The sequence below is a fragment of the Mesoplodon bidens genome (genome assembly GCF_964165515.1).
Source record: "Mesoplodon bidens genome assembly, chromosome: 3".
NCBI lineage: Eukaryota > Metazoa > Chordata > Mammalia > Artiodactyla > Ziphiidae > Mesoplodon > Mesoplodon bidens.
The window spans coordinates 87,831,025-87,852,077 of record NC_138178.1 but is presented as its reverse complement, the minus strand read 5'-3'; the positions used below and the strand labels follow the sequence as shown (position 1 = coordinate 87,852,077).

The 21,053-nt window shown below is 35.5% G+C and overlaps 3 protein-coding genes across 4 annotated transcripts in view; 1 reads left to right on the top strand and 2 right to left on the bottom strand.

The window, feature by feature from the left end:
• Nucleotides 1-11,565, bottom strand: part of LOC308613778 (uncharacterized protein) — a 34,194-nt gene extending 22,629 nt beyond the window's left edge. The window contains exons 1-2 of the mRNA XM_081227796.1: nucleotides 11,299-11,565; nucleotides 1,839-2,088 (exon numbers count right to left, since the gene is read on the bottom strand). Coding sequence (XP_081083922.1) covers nucleotides 1,839-1,957 — 119 coding nt within the window. The 5' untranslated portion in view covers nucleotides 1,958-2,088; nucleotides 11,299-11,565. The remainder of the gene's footprint in view (nucleotides 1-1,838; nucleotides 2,089-11,298) is intronic.
• On the top strand, nucleotides 1,172-20,102 carry SLC24A5 (solute carrier family 24 member 5; the record flags this gene model as incomplete). The annotated part of the gene is made up of 9 exons (XM_081227799.1): nucleotides 1,172-1,754; nucleotides 2,438-2,617; nucleotides 12,265-12,348; nucleotides 12,437-12,540; nucleotides 12,882-12,982; nucleotides 14,676-14,959; nucleotides 17,065-17,271; nucleotides 19,182-19,283; nucleotides 19,780-20,102. Exons 1-9 carry the CDS (start codon nucleotides 1,634-1,636, stop codon nucleotides 20,100-20,102), a joined length of 1,506 nt encoding a protein of 501 aa, XP_081083925.1. The 5' UTR covers nucleotides 1,172-1,633.
• Nucleotides 20,103-20,104: 2 nt separating this feature from the next.
• The window catches only part of MYEF2 (myelin expression factor 2), a 32,509-nt gene continuing 31,560 nt past the window's right edge, over nucleotides 20,105-21,053 (bottom strand). For both annotated transcript variants that reach the window (XM_081227797.1, XM_081227798.1), the window contains one exon: nucleotides 20,105-20,825. In XM_081227797.1, coding sequence (XP_081083923.1) covers nucleotides 20,662-20,825 — 164 coding nt within the window. In that variant the 3' untranslated portion in view covers nucleotides 20,105-20,661. The remainder of the gene's footprint in view (nucleotides 20,826-21,053) is intronic.

The following is a 21,053-nucleotide window of genomic DNA, read 5'->3' as shown; positions in this document are numbered from 1 at the left end:
GGCTTATATATTCAGATACTTGCTCTGTTTCCTGGATTAACAACATACATTGTATAAGTATTCACTTTCACTGTGGGTTTGAGTTTTCCTGTTGTTTTGTTTGTTTATAATGTTTAGTTCTATTAATTGATTGAACTACTGCGTCTTGGAGAGGAAAGGTTCATGAGACACTTCCACTTATACAAAGGTAACTGGTCTCTCTCTTCCCTGGGGCTTAGCACTGCTGGCATTGAGGCCAAAGGCCAGTGGTCCAGGGCGCCACCTCCTGCAGGTGTCAGCAGCCAGAACTCTGCTTGCTGGGAATCTGCTCTCTTACTGGGCTACACTTTGGTGACTCATCATCCCAGCCTCACAACCACACCACGTATCTGGATAGTCAGTTCCTGGAAATGACGGTTTCAGAGAGGTTTATAATGGGTAGCAATTCCCAGCAAAACAAAAGACTGTTTGAGAATTTTTACCAACTCAAGATCACAAACTTACTCCTTTCCACCAGAAAAACGCAGTTTCTAAATTTAAAACTTAGCAAGCACATCAATTTTTATGCTTTTTCTGCAAGGGAACCATGAGAGTTGCAAAGCTAAAAAATTCCTTTATGGCCAAGAAGCTTCTATCTTAATCAAAAGTAATACATTAATAATAATAATATAGATGATAGACAATAGATAACATTGACCATGGGGCAGAGGCTGTTTTAAGCAGATTGCATCCATTCATTTATGTAATCTTCACACAACCCAAATAGAGGGCACTATAACCTTCCCATTTTACAGAGAGTGAAACAGAGGAGCAGAGAGGTTAAATAACGTGCCCAAGGTCATATAGGTACTAAGCAGCAATGGTAGGACTCAAGCCACGTGGTCTGGCTACAGAGCCTGTGCTATTCGTCACATGTTACTATACTGCCAGAAGTTCTTAACATCTTGGCAAGCCCAGTAAATGCTAGGGTAGGGAGGATAGTAGTTTATATCTGAACACTCCCTGGCTTGTCCAATTTGCATTTTAGAACCTCTGGCAGAGAGCACAGCTAACCAATGATCAAATAGCCTCCATCCACTATGACTCTTACTAGTTCTTGAAGCTGCCCACTTCTCTCCATCCCCATTGCCACTGCTCTGGTTCAAGCCACCATCATTTCTCCACTAGATTATTGCAGGAGCCTCCTAATTGGAGAGAGGACGAGAGGCCAAAACAGAAATATAAAAGGGTGACAGCCTAGCCAAAGAATGCACATACACAAGCTCCAGCAAATTCTAGAAGCAAGGGCTGGAGAGAGAGGTGGAAGCAGTTATAAACTCAGGTCCTTACAAATCTGAAGAGAGTCAAAAGCAGAGCCAGTATGAAGACAATAAATAAAATCACTCCATAAAGAGCAAGCCGCCTGGATCTGCCCTCGGGGACTGTGGGCCACGGGACTGTCTGCTTCCTCCCTACCTCCTCCAGCCTCTCTGGGGCTTAGGGCTCCTGATCAGAGTGGCTTGGCTGGCTCCAATCACCCTCCCTTGTCCACTGGCCTTGCTATGATGTGCCCTGGGCAGGGCACTGGGCAGGAAGGAGACTCCTCACATGATCCAGCTTAATCCTCCCCTTCTCCCTTCCCAAGGCTGCACGTTGCAGAAAGACCGCTGCAGAAATGCAGACCAAAGGGGGCCCACGGTGGGCAAGAAGGGCCCTGCTCCTCGGCATCCTCTGGGCTACTGCGCACTTGCCTCCCCCAGGTGCCTCCCTGCCCCAACGTCTCCCAAGGGCTACAGGTAGGTGGACGCTGGGGTCAGCTACCCCTGCTGCTGCTGCCACATATGGATAAACAGACAGAGGGAAATTCTTACTTGACTCACTTTTGCTTATGCTTCCTGCTGTATTTGCTCTGAGTTTTAGCATTTGGTAGGCTATCAAACACTTCTGATCCTTCGAATAAGTTCTCAAAGATAGCTCTGAAATAATTCACAGACGTCATGAAGCAGGAGAGTCTTCAGTTTTTATTGTTGGAGACTTCATCATGGAAAAAGAAATCTTTCATCCTAGAAATTCTCTCTGCAACAGTGGATGATTCTTTGTGGGCCTTGGGCTTTGCGGACAACTTGGGCTCTGAAATGGGAAAATGAAATTGTACAGATATTAGGAATCTTTATCTTCAAAATACAGTTTCTAATTGAGGAGGAAAAGGGGTTCAGAATTCCCTTTTAGTAATGAAGCAGACAAGGAAGACTGATTTCATTATTTCCTTTTTTTAATTCACCTGCTATCATTATCTTATTTCATTTAAAGCACCTCTTTCAGGTCCCAAAGACTAATTTTTTTTTAAGAATCTACAATTACATCATATTCAAAAGTGATTTAATCCCACACTTCCTGTTTTCTTAAGGAATTTCTATTTGTGGGCTTGGAATGTGTTACTCCAACATCCTTCAAATTTTCACCTCCTTTTCCTTACCAGGAAATAGCACCCAATGTGTTATGTCCCCATCATCAGAGTTTCCTGAAGGGTTTTTCACAAAACAGGAGCGTGCAGATGGAGGCATCGTAATCTACTTCCTAATTATCCTTTACATGTTCATGGCCATGTCTATTGTCTGTGATGAGTACTTCCTACCCTCCCTGGAAATCATCAGTGAATGTAAGTAGCTGGAAATCTTCTCTACAACTTTCCAGAACAGTAGTGCCACACACATATACAGCTGTCTTTGGAGTAGCTCAGCAGCAATCCTGTCCATCTCATCTGGCTGCAGAACACTGACTTCTGCATTGTGGTGTCCTGTATCTTGAGGGACTGGCGTGAGTATGGTCTTTCTTGGTAGTTAATGTGCAGAAGAACATCTTTAAATGAGTACAAAGCAACTATTGCTATACTGCGTATCTCCAGAAACTTGCAGTTTGTCTATTGTATTGCCTCGCTGTTTGTTAGTAAGCTGTTCCAAGTTTCATATACATGCACTTGGTATATACTCCTAATACTTGCCATCAAATACTTCAAAAATTATTTTCATTTTTACTCTAAAATCTCTGTAACTTTTTTAAAGGTAGATGATAAACAAATACCTTTAAGGACCGCCCTCCTCCCTCGTCCTTTCCCAGCCTCCTACCAGTAAGGAAACTAATTGATGTTTATGAACCAATAAATAAATAAATAAGTCCTGCATTTTATGTAAAGGGCCCTTCGGCATCAGGTAATTAAACATTAAGCTCAGTTACTGGTTTCTGAAAATAAGATCTGCCAAGCCCCTCAGTTCTACTCCTTCAATCATGTATATCGCCCAGAATTCTGAGCACAGACCTTACATTAGCACACTGGTCCCTAAAATCAGGATATCAGTGATGTTTTATGCCAAATAAGCAAAAGTGCCAGCGTTTCCAGTCTCTGTCTCCTGCTTAATTAGTTTAATTGGTCGAGCATGCTCACTTCAGAGAAGGTCAAAGTTAAGGGTTAGATTTCCCACTGCATACTCCCAGGACTGCACAGAAATAGCATCCCCCCGCCACACACACACACACACACACACACACTGCTAGCATTTCTTCACAGGGAAAGAGCGTAAACTCTCCCTTTTTCCCTTTTCCCATGGTCCCATCCCCCACCCCTGCTGAAATACAAGTCATTTTCTCTCTTGTTCAGTGCAGTACAGCAGTATCCTTAGGACTTAAAACAGGATCTGGCAATAGCAGAGGCACTCAACACCTATTTCTCTAATGAAAAATAATTATAGAACAGGTCGGCGTAAGTTTATTATAATTATTATTTAAGTTATACATATAGTTTTACATTGATACTACATTTGACATTGACACTGATAGTTTTCCTTAATAGAAATTAAATTACTTTAACATAATATTTTTACTTAGACTGATGAAATGCAAGCAGAATAGAAGAAAAAACAAATTCCTCTACATTTCTATCACCCAGAGATCCCCACAGTTATCATTTGGTGTATTTCCTTTCAGTCTTTTAGATCTTGCTACATATACAATTTGAGGTCGTTTCCTTTTCCTAAGATAATATTTAATCATGCATATTTCCCTATATTATTAAATACCCTTCAAAAACATGATTTTTCATGGCAGCACAATAGTTCCTGATTCTGTAAACGATTTGAGCACCTAACACTGGTTTTTATACATAATAAGCACCCAGTAGAAATTTATCACAATTTTAAAAATTATTAATCTTATTAGACATTTGAGTTTTAATTTTTTGTTCTAAATGATGTTATGTCCATTCTTGTATCAAATCTTTGCAAACTTCTCTGATCATTTCCTGATAAAGATATAGAGCCATGCATATTTTAAGCTTTATATTATACATTGCCAAAAGCATTTCACAAAGGGTGTGCCAACGAAAACCTCCACAACGTGTGGTAGCTTCCATTCCAGAAAACCATGAGTAATATCTTTTTAAAAAATAATTCTTATTGGGATCGTTTTAAATGTCTTTGTTAATTGCTTTCAAATGGAAGTTATTTTATAAAATTTGTATTTATCTTACTATTTGTGAGGTTGAACATTTTATATGTGTATTAAAATTTGTGGTTTTGCTTTTGTGTTTTTTGCCCATGTTCTAATACGGGAGTATTTGTCTTTTACTTACTGATTTCCAAGATTTTTTTTAATATAAGGGTATTAACTCTTTCTAATATAATTTTTATATGATATACTTTTTATGGTTTGCTTGGTTTTGTATTTTATGTGTTTATCACATTGAAGTGTACATATTTTTAAGTCAATTTACAAATATTTTCCTTTATGATTCCCCTTTTGGTTTTATACCTAGAAATACCTTTTTATCCCTAGGTCAGAAAAACTGTCATCTTTTCTTCTACTTATAGTTTCTTTTTTTTTACATTTATTTATTTATTTATATTTAATATTTTTATTTCTTCCACTAAGAATTTGTTTTGCTATAGGATACAATGCTATTTTTTCCAAAAGTTGATCCATTTTCTATACTCTCAACTCTATACTTTATTCTAATGATCTATTTGTTCATGTTTGTGCCAGTACTGCACTTCTCATTAGAAAAACTAAATCATATTAATTATATAAAATTAAGAAATTAAAAATTCAAGGTACTATATCCCCACTTAGAATCCTTCTCTTCCTGGAAAACAAACAAACAAAAAAGTCACTTTTTGTTTGTTTTTCGTTTTCACATTTCCAAACAACGACTTGACTGAAAGAATAAATCCATTAAGAAATTTTTAAATAAAAACTTGTCTTGGGAGTAGTAAATAAATAGATAACTTTTCTAGCCCTGCAGAAGAAACTACTGCATTAAAATTTAGATTGCTACTTCAAAATAATCTTCATTAAGCAACTTCATGAAATATCTATAATAATGACTTCCACCATGCCATTTGTGGAATTACTTTGGAACATCATCAGCAAACATTCATTTCTCAAGTGAATCACTCTTTGCTCTGAAGTATAACACAGTAGCTATTATGGATGTGTGATTGATGGATGCCCACATCACTGACAAATCTTCAGCTGCTAAGAATTGACCCCGGTCTTCAGCATTGAAAATGCTGGCAATGAAATGAAATAGAAATAGTGCTAGCTGGATTCACTTTTAAATGCCTCTAAATTAATTCTGTCGTTTCTCTTTCCAAGGTCTTAGCATGGTCTTGTCTAAATTAGGACATCAGCAATAAAACACAATTTCTCTGGAATTTCTTTACATCCACAGACACTAACTTCAGAAAGTCTGCAAACGCTTTACATTTCCCCATAGTTCTTTGACAAGCTATAATAGTCCCACCCAACTAATAAGTATTAATATAATCCTCTAAACAATTTACAGAGCATTCTACAATGTACTGGAATGCTATTAATTATTTATGTATTTGTTATAGTTATTTATCATAAAACCATTATAGAAGACCAAGCATGGTTCTAAATTAAACATATATGATTATATTTAGTCTTCACAAAAACCCTATGAAGTAGGGACTATCAGATTGGTTTTACTAATGAAAAAACCGATGCTGAGAGAATATATAATTTCTCAAGACTACACAGCCAGTACACAGGAGAGCCCTAGTTTCTCTAATGCCAAAACCCAAGAATGTTTTCAATTGCTGTGTGATATAATTTTACACATACTTGTTTGAGATTAGCTGCTGTAATATGGTTGTTTCAGAAGAACTGTTCTTTTTGAACAATTTTAAAAGGTATTTTTCCTCCCAAGGGCACTGAAAATTTTGACCACAAAAATACATCAAACACTCATTGTAACTACAGAGGAAGTATACTACAAAATGAGAATCCACGAAGTCACTTAAAAAAATCAGTTAAGAATTTTAGCAACCTACTGGGGGCTGTAAATTAATGTTATAGATGGTAACCTGAAATAATTAGACTCTGAGAACTAAGCATTTTGTCTATGATGTACATGAAATCATAGTGCAGTACTGTGGAACCAAACCATCATGTATAATGCAATGACTTTCTATGGAGTACATGTCTGAGTCCCAACCTAGGATACAATGGTTGAATTGGCACACCCCCGGCCCACCCCAGCCCCATCACCCCATGAACCCCTCCTCAAATCACTAACAGTGGCTCATTTGGTTAGCACAAGGGTCTTCAGCAAGGGGAAGACTAGAAAAGGCTCAGGACTGGAGTCTCCATGCAGGGGATAAGTTGGAAGTGGTGGAGGGCAGAGCCTCTTGCCCTGGCCAGGCCCAACTCAGGCAAGTGAGTGCTCTTTCTCTGCCTGTAGCTATATATGCTGGTCTGTCAATTACCATTAGAACCACCACCACTTGAGGCTTTCAACAAGGATCTTTCCCTTTCTTGCTCAGCTCATGACCATAAAAGTTACACAACCTCTCCTCCCCACCTCAAAACTGGAAAAGCAAGCACATACCCTGAGACATTTTGCTGTCATCTTAACTACGCAGAACCAATACAAGAAAATGTTGCTATACCCCCTTCCTCTAATCCTATTTTCTCTTTTATCCATTTAAGTTCTAAAGGAAAAGAGACTAAAGATGATTCTTTGAACACATTTATATATAATATAAACTATATTAACTAGTAGCCCAAATAGTAGGACTATTACCTCACATCTTGATAAGCAGTTCATTTTTAGAAACACAAAAGTTCAGTATAAAGTCAAAACAAATCCTTTTTATGTGTTGTTTTAACATGTAATGGGGACCTCCTAGAGTTATTTAACCACTGTTTAAATCACCTTTCTTTAACTTTTCCTAAGCTAACTAGAGAGAAACATGAGAACCCCTAGTGACTGGTCACTTGATATAGCCCAGAGTCCACAATGAGCTACTTATGAAACTTTTCTTTTTATATGTTACGCTAATATGCTATTCAGTTAGTAATTCTAATCCCTCCACCATGTTGACCCTTTGAAGTATAACATGTCTTAAGTGAAAATGATCTTAGTAAGGTTTTCAGAAACATACTTAAATAAAATATTTACTTTTTTATTAAAAAATTATTCTTATTCACTCTGCTTTGAGCTAATATTTGCCCATGTTCTACTTTATGTTTCAGACATAGACAATAAGAAAGAAAGGCAAGTTTTAATTCCAGGTAGAATTAATTCTAAATTGATAAAATTGAAAGGGAGTGGAATAATTCTGTGAGTATGGCATTTGGATAGCCGACAGTTTCAGGGGATTGTTTGATTCTTAATCCTTATGAAATTTACAGAGGCAAAGCCTTTCCAAAGAACAAAGAATCTAAGAATAGTGCTTCCTCCCTGCCACACAGGCACTCATTCTCCTCTTAAGAGCATTTTCATCCTCTTTGTTTTTCTTTTCCCTCTGATCTAAACTAATCTAAATTTAAAATATAAATAAATATATTGTGGTCACCTTGGGTCACATCTAAATCTACCCCAGGTATATGGATCTAAATAAGTGCCAAGTGGTCTGGATATGACCAAGATGCCATTCAGGAATAGGCAATGATGATGATGATGATGATAATAATAATAAAGCTATGTATTAATCTCTTCACTTACATGGGTAACAGAAAGAGCAGCTTTTTAAACTCAAAAAGGTCTAGCTGCCCATCCCATCTCTGCAACTACTACCTATGTGACTTTGGGCAAGTTATGGAGACAAAACTCAGGTAATTGTGAGCTTTGGAGATAAAATGTCTTACATATGCTTTATATGATAGACTTAGGGCAAGTGGAAATTAATTAATACTAAAGCTGTTAGATTAGGCCATGGGGGAGTCTTTCTTTTTCAGTGGAATCAGGCCTTTCAAAACATTATACAGAATTTCAGAAGTTATTCCGTTATACCTCAGACAAAATATGAGATGATAACTATAAAGTACTTCAAATGTTTTTATTTACTGTTAAAAGCACCACAGAGCACATACATGCAGTTGTACATTGAGAGGCTAGGCACTTATTTCAATGATGCTGACTTCACTCAAAACATTTCTAGAATATATTTGGAATTAATATCAGAACCAATTTTGCAAATCATAAAAGACATTGGTTTGCTGTCATACTTCATTTTGAATAGAATTACTCAGCATGACTACCCACCCTAGTCACTAGAGTTGGGTCTGAATGACTTTTAATTGCTTTCAAAATTCAAATCCATTCACAAAGCATGAAAATTTTCTATCACTGAGGACTTTACAAAATTGTGCCAGAAGACACCAAATTGCTTATAGCCTACTCTTGTAACTCTATTAAACGCACATTGTGAAAAGAACTGGAAATACATAAAGAACGGTAGCAGTGGTTAAAATACAATGTTAAAATTATAAATGATCCTCCCCATTCTGTTTTCTCCTCCATTTTCTAAATTTTCAGCAACAAAGGGGATTTTTATTTATAAAAGGAATTTATTTAACAGTAAGAAGCAGTACAGAGGCTTAAGGCATAGAATTCATATTTTATATTTTTTGTAAAAATTGATAATATTAGAAGATACCTAAATATTGTGTAGTCCAATCCTCCATTTTACAGATGGCAAAATACAAGGCTTGTCTGAATGACTTATCTAAAGTCTCACATTAAGGTACTGGCAAGGCCAGAAGCCAGGTCTCCATTTTAGTTTAAAACTCTTTCTACTATATTTCCAGAAGAGGATTTTCAAAAACCGTTATAAACTTTCCAACATGGTATCAGAGAAGAGAACATGCTTAAGAAAAAGTCTGATGAGTTCCAGCAGTCAGTTCATTATCATAAAGTTGCACTTTATATAAACAATGTGATTTCTAAACTTATAAAGAAAACTCACCTTGAACATTTCTACTATATCCTGAAGGAAATATGATTACTCCTTTAGAGTAATAGAGAGGGAAAAAAGTAATAGCTCTTGGGAGAGGGGGGAAACCAGAACAATTTATCTTTAATAATAAACTATAGCAGAGAGAAATGCTACCCAAGCGTCAGTGAAGACAAAGCCAGTCGATTCTAAAGTTCAAAGGTATAAACCATTTTACAAAATATGCTTAGAACCTTAAGATGTAACTTGTTAAAATATCTTGGAAGGTTTACACATCCATCTGTACAGAACCTTTCTTTTCATAACTCAAATAGAGCCCAGTGAATAGCAACAAGCTTTACTGTTACTGCCTTTTGAGAGTGAAAGTGCTCAAAAGGGCCACCTATTTTTCCTACCTTGCAACAGCTGGATGGATCACCCTTTCTCTCTCAAGACTGAATTTTTCTAATGAAGCATTCTTCAGCCAGCATTAAATGAAGATTGGCCATTCACTCTTCAGCTGCCCCAAGTTTAGACAGTTACTTCAAGATAAAGCACTTTGTTCTTTTTCAATTTCCTCCACATATTATCTAGCCCTGGTTTGATTTGAGAAGAGAATTCATGGTAATATCACTAAATTTGTACATTCTCTGGAATATGCTGGAAAACGTCTAAATTATTCCTGACTCCCATTAGCTATTTTCCCCCTAGCAAGGAATGGAACAGTGGTAGTTATGTACCAGTGCCATAAGGCAGGAAAGAAAATGACTCAATTGCCCCCCATAATTGGCCTAAGTGCCATTCTTGTATTATATTGAGTTTCTGTGATGAAACAGAAATAGCACTGGGTTTAGAACCAATAGACTTGTGGTTTATGCCCTAACTCCTCACATTTAAGATCCTTGCTCTCCATGTAACTTTTAGTTACTTAACCTTCTGGACCTGTTTCTTTATCTGTAAAATGGAAATACCACCACTCACATCTGAGGATAGCTGAGATGATTAAATTATGTATATGATAGTGAACTGTATACCATGAATTAAGATATTATTTACTTCATACATAAAATGAAAAAGTTAATAACAGAACAATATGCTTCATTTTGTTCTATTTTAAGTTTCATGGCCAATTGGTCCTACTACATATCAGAGTTGTAGTAAGAGTATAAATACTATATACTATATATATACTACATATTTATATGTAAAATTACTCCAACCAGTAAAAGAAATGCTATGAAATGTCACTTACATAAATTACTACTTCTCTCCCTTCATTAGTCACCACAAGTAGATGTTCATCAAGCAAGATGACCAAAGGAAAATAGTAAGGAATAGGATAGAGGGCCTGGATTAGATAATTCCGACTATCCTGAGAGGATTTTTCACAATGGAGGCTTAACAGGTGGCCCAACGAGCTGGTTGGGCCTCTGAGACCAGATAATCTCATGGGGATAAAAAAGATGACTGCGGCTGGTATTACCAGCAAGCAATATTGTGGATGTCTTTCCAAGCACTTCCCATATTCTTCACAATAAAAGCCCAAGTCCTTGCTAGGATCCACAAGGCCTTCCGTGATCTAGTCACCTATTACCTTTGACCTCATCATCTACAGCTCTCCTTCACACACTTTATTCCAGACACTCCAGTCTTTTTCTGTTTCTTGAACACACAGGCTAGCTTCTACCTCAAAACCTTTGCACTCACTCCATCTGCCTAGAATACTCCTGGGTCTATGTGAGGTTAGCTCCCTCACTTTGAAGTCTTTGTTAAATTACCATCTCAGTGAAGTCCTTTCTGGTTACCCAATCTAAAACACAATCTTTCCTCCATGACATTTTATATCCCACCCTGCTTTTGCTCCTTCTAACATAATACATAGTTTTCTTGTCTGTCTGTTCTCACTATAATTAAATTCCAGAAGATGAGAAACATTTGTCTGTTTTGTTACTGCCACATTCCTAGCACATAAAAAAAGCATCTGGCATACTAGGTAGTCAATAGATAAATAGCAAATAAATGAACCATAGTCAGGTGTTCCAGTTATCTATGGTTGCTTAACAAATCACCCCAAAACTATTAGCTTAAAAGAACAATCATTTCATACCTCACAGCTTTGGGGATTTACTGGCCTCAGCTGAGTTGTTCTTGCTTGAGGTCTCTCATGCAGTTATAGTAAGAAGAGAGGACTAGAATTATCTGAAAACTCCCTCCTTCACATGTCTGGTGCCTGGGATGGGAAGATTCAAAACTGGGGGGCTGAACCAGCCGGGGTTCCTCAGGTATCTCTATTTCTATGTGGGCTCTTCACAAGGTCCTTCCAGTATGGTAGCCAGGGTTTTTATGCGATCACTTAGGGCTCTGAAGCAAATGTTCCTAGAGAGAGAAAACCATGAGAAAGTTTTGTCACCTTTTATGTCCTAGCTTCAGAAATATTACGGCTCTGCCATACTGTTAGTCAAAGCAGTCACAAAGGCTCATCTAGGCTCAGATGACGTAAACATAAACTCCACCTTGTTTTTTGTTTTGTTTTTTTGATAGGGAATGGAGAGGTTCTGGAATATCATGTGGGCAGAAATATTGTAGCTATTTTTGTTTTGTTGTCACACCGCCAACAACAAAAGGAATCAGTAATGTCAAAGGTAGATGTCTCAGCAGAGAAGCAGAACCTGATGTGGACCTGAGAGTGAGCGACAGGTAACGGTCCCCACAGGCAAGAATAAGGAGATACTGACCACAGGTGAAAGGGACTCAACAAAGCACACCAGAGTTTGAGAGTCTGGAAAGACTGAGTGTCAAATATCAGTAGATATAGCGAACAATAAACATCAACAAAGGATTGCTATCAAAGCCTTGGAAACCTGAGTTTTAGTTCTGACTTTGACACTAACTTTCTGACCTAGGGTAAATAATGCCTAGCATGCTGCCTCTATCGGCTATTTTCCAGCTAAAGTTAATATTAGTGATTTTCTGTGAAGATGTAGCTTTGATATATATATATCTATTTAGTTATAAAGACATACTCTTTCATTTGTCACTTTACCAGGCATAACATAATTTCATTTGTCTTCAGCCTTTGGATTGTCCCAGAATGTTGCAGGTGCAACTTTTATGGCAGCCGGTAGTTCAGCTCCTGAATTAGTTACTGCTTTCCTAGGTAAATATTGCTCCTTATATTTTTTCTTACTCCATGTGATTTGATCTTCTCCAAGTCAATACTAACTGAGCTACTATCTTGCTTATAGGTGTATTTATCACAGAGGGCGATATTGGCATTAGCACCATTCTTGGATCTGCAATTTATAATCTCCTTGGCATCTGTGCAGCCTGTGGCTTACTATCTAACGTGGTATGTAAAAAAACTTTATTCAACAAAATTTATTGCCTTGACAAATTATAAGAACCGTTCAGAGTCTAGGACAAACAAGGCACTAGTAATGTGTTCAATTATATTTATTAATTGGTAGAAAAACAACATGTATTCAATTTTAAGTTAACCCACAAATACCTCTTGGTCAAATTTATGAAAATCAGACTAGGTTTAGAAACACAATTTTTCTTAAAATTCCTTTCTCTATGCAATATGCAAAAGGTAACAATATTTAGCTACAAATATACAATTTTATTATTGCACTAAGCAAGTACTTGAAGAAGTTACAGTGTAATGGAAAACATTAATTATTTTTATAGGTTTCAACGCTATCATGTTGGCCCCTATTCAGAGACTGTGCAGCATACATGATTAGTGTAGCAGCAGTTCTTGCCATAATATTTGACAACCAAGTTTACTGGTAAGCTTGAAATAATTATTCTTAATGTAAAACAATTACAGAGAGGATTTTTATAAAATTCTGGTTTAGTAACATTTCTTTTTTTTCAAAAATGTTATTTCAATCACTTCTCAATCATCTGCCACTTCTGTACATTTTCCCCGTAGGTCTCTGAGCTAACCTCCTCACCACGATTGCTAGTTGGGTTCTTCTCCCTTCTTTGCAATTCTTTAGTCAAGTCAGTCTTCTTTTTTTTTGTCTAACCACTGGATGTTACCACCCTTCTTTCTCTCCACTGACTTCCTGTTGAGAAGATCTCCCAACTTTTGTTGTCCGTTAAAGCCCCAACAGGTGGCTTTTTCATCTATTGGGTGGTTTACCTTGCCTCCATTAAAAGTGACCATGGTCACAAGATTGGAGAAGATGACAAAGGAAGTAAAAGAAGTTCCTTTAAATTCCTACAACTTTCTCCCTGATGTTCATTTAGTAAGAGGAACTATAGCCTTCTTCCCCTAAAAATCAAAAACGTTTAGGTTTCAATATTAAAAACTATTTGCTTTCTTTATAATCTCCCCATGCCTTGCTGTTCCAAGAAAATGAAAAAGGGGGTGACCTAGTGAACAGATAGTAATCGTTTCAGCTAACAAGTAGGTGTTTATCACTACACTAGGAATCTTAATGGATAAAGAAATGTAAAACGCAGCCATACAGATTGTACATTGCCCAATGCCAGAGATCACCAGAAAAATAGAAAACGCTGTAAATGGCACCCCTCTGGAATACTACAATTTGGCAGTGCTGCGTCAGTATCTGCTATCAAAAAACTTTAAACCCCGCAGGGAGCAAAGTTTTTAAATGAATCATCCTGAAATCTAGACTGTCTCCCAAGGAAAGACTGTTGGTTACAATGGGGATGCTTCTGGGACTTAGCAGTTGTCTGTAAGGGGACAATGACTGTGAGAGCATCCAAGCTAATGCTCCCCCCATTAGGGAAATCAAGAACTCTGTGCCTTCAAGCTGTAGCAGAGATTCAATGGCTGTAAAATAAAAGGTAAATGCAAGGTTCAAATGTGATGGTATTAGCTAATGAAAATCCTTTAAACAGCAAACCAGAGTACAGGAAAACGGTTCTCAGTGCCTTAGGTATAATTTTATTTTTGAAAACATCCTTGCTTTCTTGTGAATGCAAGCCAAACTCATTTACATTAAAATCGTCAAAAAATCTCTGTATAGCAAACTGAAAGGCTCCAGCCAAAGTCTAACATATTCTGAATATTTTACACAAAATTCCTATACCTGAACAATTGAAATGAACAGATACTATATTTTCTTATAATTATTATATTCTTCCAATGAACTGAGGTGGAGAATGCCCATCACTATTCATTAGTTTCACTTTTATTTTGAAAGTCTATGATTACTGTTATGTTTAAAGAACTTTTTATGCCTGCCATTCGGAAGGATTCTACAAATTAAGACAATGCATTTATAATCCTTGTTTTTGAAATACAGAAAGGACAGTGTCAAGCTTTCATCAAATTTTTAATAATGCTGTAACCAAAGGTGGACACATCTGCAAAACCAAAATACATCTAGAACATTTCTGTTCTATTGCTGCATTAGAAAATTAAGCAGATACTGCCCAAAAGCTACTAACTCTAAAATAACTTTCACATTTTTAATTGAAAAACACACAAATTTCTTTAATTTATAGGTATGAAGGAACTTCGCTGCTTTTGATATATGGATTATATGTTTTGGTGCTGTGTTTTGACATTAAAATTAACCAATATATTATAAAGAAATGCAGTCCTTGCTGCCCTTGCCTTGCCAAAGCAATGGAAGAGAGAAGTGAACAACAGCCACTGATGGGATGGGAAGATGAGGATCAACCATTCATCCGTAGGCAATCAAGAACTGACAGTGGAATATTTCATGAAGATTCTGGCTACTCCCAGCTTTCTATAAGTTTACATGGTCTTAGTCAGGTTTCTGAAGGTAATAACCACATCCTGGCTACTATTAAGTCTATTCACTAGCAAAACTTAATTTCATTTCAATTCATTAAGTACTATATATTTACTATGTAAAAAACACTACGGGGATTCAGGGATGATCAAGAGGCAGACCTATCCCTAAAGAAGCTTCCAATACTACAGGGGGGGGGGACCCAAATAGCTAAAATGTGAACATTTAAGTACTGTAAAGAGAAACAAATAAAGCATAACTGTGGTTCCTAAAGGGGACAGACAGTACAAAATTTGATGAGGATGGTTAGATAGGAAAGATTATCACGGAGAAGGGAGCATTAAAACTAAGCCTTGTAGAATAGTAAGATTTTAACTAACAACCTGATTTATGAATAATAAGTAACAGCTATTGAAGTCTAGACTTCAATAGCTGTTACTTATTAGTCATAAGTAAATGATGCAGAGATAAGAGTAAAGAGTATTCCATGGACTGACAAGGAAATAAAATGAGCAAAAGGCCTGCTCAAGTACTAACATAACTGGAGCACTGCATGTGCAGAATGGAAGCAGAAGAAAGGTGGATAGAAAGGAAGAGGATAGAGTCTTAAATGCTAGATTAAGAGTGTTTGCAGGTTTGTAAGCAGAGAAATTATCAGAACTGAAATATGGGATAAAGGACATGGAGGTCTTTAAGAGGCTACTAAACCAACCGATGTGTTTAGCAGATGTCTAGACAAAGTGAAGGCAGAGGGAGTACAAGAGAACAGATGTGAGACATTGCAAAGGAAGCATCACCAAGACCAGGCAACTGAAGGGCTACTTGGGAGCAGAGATAATTCTGAGGCTTTTGATCATGACTGACTAAGATGAGAACACCACTTACAAAAACGAGGAATTAAGGAAGAAAAGCTGGTGTGGGAAAAAAGAAAGTAAGAAGGAAACAGTTGAATTTTAAACATGTCATTTGAAGCAGTAGCAAAACACTTAAGTAAATATATTTAGTAGGAAGTCGAATTCAGCTATGGCCAGAAATACAAATTTGGTTATTTTTTTATAAAGTGGTTGTAAGAAACAGATGCTAAATTTTATTTAGTACTTTAGACAGGGAACTTATTCTATTACCTTAAAAAGTTAAAATACGACTTTTCCCCTTCTTACAAAAATTATAGTTTCTAGTCTTTCAGGCGCAAAAGGTACACACGTCTAAGTTAAATTTTGTAACAAGAAACTCAAAAGAACCAGTCCAAACATTTTTTATTACACTAAAATTATATCTGTTACTTCTGGCCCATTGGCTGAGGCTTGGCAAAAAATTTTTTACGAGTTATTTTACTAGCATTAGTTGTAATGTGACCTAATATATGGGTATAGTATTTTATAAATGCCATACAAATTTTAAACAATTTTAAAGTGAATTCCCCTTTTTATCGAATGTATTATTGTCTTCCACTAAGTTAATAAAACAAATTGAATTTAAAAAACATATATCAAGTCTTACAAGTTACATTGTAGATTCTATACTAGTGCCTATTTTCTTAAGGTTTTTTCTAAAAATTGTGGTGAATTGTGTTTGGTGAATTAATTAAAGAAAATAACGAAACAAGTCCCCTAAAGTTACTTATAATGAGAATTAGAAATATTCAACTTAATAAAAAGATTATGCTATAATTATATTATAGTCCCTAAGTATACATTGTGATAAATAGGGCAGGCTGGAGATATCATCAATATTGGGAAATGGATACAACGGGGATAGCTAAGGTAAGACAGCCAGTTAATCCCATAAGCAAAAGTTACTAAAGACCATCCACACTGTAGAAAACCAAGAGATGTCGAACTGACACTTCATAAACATTATGTCTCTAACATACTTAGTGAATGACCCAAGACATTTTGATGGATTTAAGGCCCCAAATCAAGAAACGCTGAGTATCACATTTTACACCATCAGCCCTGAAGTCTCAATTAGTTTCTCTTTGCCAGCAATATCAGTAATGAGGCATTCGAATGTTTTAAATAGCCTCTTAAAAACTGATACAGCTAATTTATTTCAATACAGCTTTCTAAATGAACATTTCTAACTTAATTGGCCACTTGAGAAAACTCAAAAATCATTTAATTTTTCCTTAACAGATCCACCAAGTGTTTTCAACATGCCTGAAGCAGACTTGAAAAGAATTTTTTGGGTACTATCCCTTCCCATTATTATACTACTTTTTCTAACCACACCAGATTGTAGAAGAAAGTTTTGGAAAAATTACTTTGTGATAACCTTTTTCATGTCAGCACTGTGGATATCTGCATTTACATATATCCTGGTTTGGATGGTCACAATAACTGGTACGTATCTTAAGTATAAGAGCACAGTTTAAAAATAAAATAATCAGTTTTATATAAGAACAAAGCATATATTCACTAAGTGTAGTCCAAAGAGCAAATTTTTTTCAGTAAAGACTAAAGATTAGTGCTATTTACAGAAAGATTAAATATTAATACACCAACAAGCTCATTCAGGTTTTGTGAGTTGTATATCACATCAACTATATTCTCACTGTTATACAGCCCAGGGGTACAAGTCAAAGGAATGTACATGTTATAAATGAAATCAAATTCACAGAATGTCTTTCTATTATGCTAATAATTAAATCACATTGCATGGGTGCATAATATAGTCTTTATATTGAATTCCATTCCATAATAAAAAATATAGCAAGGTGCCAGTGTTTTGAGAAAACGATGGGTACTGTTTAACTAGATTACATTTTATTTAGCTTTTAAATATGGGAATATAAACGTAGTATGAAATGAATAAAAAGGGTATAAAATAAAGTTTCATTTTAGGTTTCTACTACCTTCATGATTAAGATTTAACTATTACTGCTTGGTCATAAGCAGCTGTAGTCCCACAGAACTCCTAGTCCAGAAGGAAAAATTGAATATAAACAATGAACACAAAAATCAGGAATTTCTCTCAGAAAGGTTAAGCTGAATGGACTTATATCATGGGTGAGCAAACCACCACCTGTGTGCCCAAATCACTGAGTCTCTCCTGCTTTTGAGAATTAAGTTTTACTGAACACAGTCATGCCCATCCATTTATATATTATCTATGGATGCTTTCACATTACACTGGCAGAGCTGAATAACTGCAACAGAGATCACATAGCCTGCAAAGCCTAAATTAATTACTATCTCACCCTTTCGAAAAAAGTTTGCTGACCTCTGACTTTTCTCATATTAATATATGACTTAGAATAGTATGCTATTCTATTTTGCTTTTACTTTAAGAGTAAGATGAAAAAGTCCAATAGCTTGCATATTAAAACTCTAAATTTTCTCAGATCACATTTGACATTAGGAAAGCAACAAAAGAACAAAATGAAGTACTAGATCATAGAACAGTCGCCAAGATGATAAATATTAGTGTTATTTATGTACATATGAACTCTGGCAAACCAGTAACAAAATTAACAACCAATTACAATTCCAGTATCAATATAAAAGCATGCAATAAATATGCTACTTGAAGTTCTTTTAATTAACATTTTAAGAAAGAGAAATTCTAAAGTAAGTTTTCAATTACAATATTAAGAGCAGTTACAATTACTTTCTTTTTTAAACTTCCCTCTAGTTCTGTTTCCCAAAATGAATACATTGATGAAAAATGTTGAACTGACATCAGATTTAACAGAAGTATTAAACTGGGACCATAAAGTTAGAAAGACTCAAGCCAAATCCTATTTTGTTTTCCTCAGATTTATGATTTCCCAAAGAAAACACTAAACTAAGGTCTGTCACTAAAGTAGGAATTTAAAAATGCATACCGTGTTAACACATGTACAGCTTAAAAATAGCTACAAATAATTTGCTTAAATCTGACCTCTTTAGCAAATGTTTTTAAAAGGGAAAAGAGAAAATGACCAATCTCGTTAGCATATTTTAAGCAACAGCCTTGACAACAGTGGACAGCCAAAACTTCTGTAAGCATACCAGGTAGGGAAATTACTCCTTGGTAGAATTTTGTGTATTAAATATTGATATCTGTCATTAAAAATCTGTGCTACCTGGGTTACCAATTCACCAATATTATTCAAATATTTTGGTAGCTAAAAATCTAAGTAAATACATATTGGTTCTGAAATCTAAATATGCCTATGTTCTTTTTCAGGAAAGAAATATCTGAAATATCTGTAAAGAACAGTTAGCGAATCTGTAAGATTTGTAACTTGTAATATCTATGTTTATTTCAGGGGAAACATTAGAAATTCCAGATACAGTAATGGGCCTTACTTTATTAGCAGCAGGAACAAGCATACCAGACACGATTGCAAGTGTGTTGGTTGCAAGAAAAGGTAAGAAGTAGGTCCCTCAAGCTGCAGTGCCCATTCTTAAAAGCCTGGCTGAAATATACTGAGCAAAGGTAACTTAAAATATTTATTTCCTCAGTAACATATTTTGAAGAAAAAAAAGGAGTGACTCAGAGGAAGGATTTACTATTTAATAGCAGATTAATTTCACTAAATCTAATCGCCCAAGTAATATTCATCTGAAATGTGCATTAAGTCATAACTAACCATGTTAGAATGAAAAGCAACAAGTAATCTACATACCTTATTGAAAAATGGTTTAATAAATAAAGATAATTATTAGATAAATAAATGTTAAGACTTTAAATACTAACCCCCCAAAATTTAAAAATACAAATTCATTAAGACTTTTCCTCTAATACAACAATTTTCCAAAACAAAGAGAGAAAGTATCCAGTGTTTTTTCTTATGAAGCTTATTAATAAAATACAGTATTGGTGTGCATATTTTAACAACATGCTTTTTTTTTTTTCTTTTACAGGCAAAGGAGATATGGCTATGTCTAACATTGTGGGATCCAACGTGTTCGATATGTTGTGCCTAGGAGTTCCATGGTTTATTAAAACTACATTTATAAATGCATCTGCTCCTGTAGAAGTGAACAGTAGAGGACTAACTTACATAACCATCTTTCTCAACATTTCAATTATTTTTCTTTTCTTAGCAGTTCACCTTAATGGCTGGAAACTAGACAGAAAGTTGGGAGTAGTCTGCCTATTATTATACTTGGGGCTTGCAACATTATCAGTTCTGTATGAACTTGGAATTATTGGAAACAATAAAATAAGGGGCTGTGGTGGTTAATGTGGAAAATGTGAATGATGGGGAAGGGCAGAGAAGGAAAACTCCATTTCTCCATTTAAGTCAAATAAAAAATATTCTGAACTTTAGAATCTAAAACTTACTTACAGCAATTCTTTATCACCAACAAAAATTTAAAACCAACCAAAATCATATCCTAATTTGTCTGAGCCCTTTCTTTCCAAGGACAATTACATATATTAAACAGAAGTTTTGAAAAAACTATCTATGTTTTACCTTACAATAAGTTGATAAAAGCTGGGGACACTTGAACAAACAAATCCCACTATGCAGAACTGAAAATAACAAGAAAATGGCTTATTTCATTAAAAATAGTATAACCATTCATTTAAACTGAATGACCAGACTTGCTGTCTTTAAAAATCCAAACTTGAGATTAACAAAAATCACAGTATATTAACACTATACTGTTAAAAGCTGGTGGGAGTTTTAAAAGTTCATCTTTACAACTTTTGTAAGCGTACAGTATTACTTAAAAAAATGACTTTTACTAGGAGATTCAGCAAAACAGATGTAAGAATGTTCCAACCGTGGTTTCAAATTATGCATTACGATCCAAGCGAACATCAATTTCTCTGCCACTGATTTTTATGCCATTCATTATTCTGCAGGCTTTTTCAGCTGATTCTGGGGAGTCAAATCTGACCGTTCCACAGCCTTTTGACTTTCCATTCTCCATTTTTATTTCTGCAAACATTACATGACCTTTAAAAGAAAAATTATAGAATTACTAGTCTGTTTAAACAGGTTCCATTTCACTACACAGGTCTGAAATTTCTCATAGCCAATGAAATGACAACTTGGCTAAAAACATCAATGATTTTAAAACAGCACATCATATAAGCATTATTCTCATCATTTTATATTCTGAATATAATGCAATTCATATGAAGTAATGAATATATACAGGTTATAATATACAAAATTGAAATC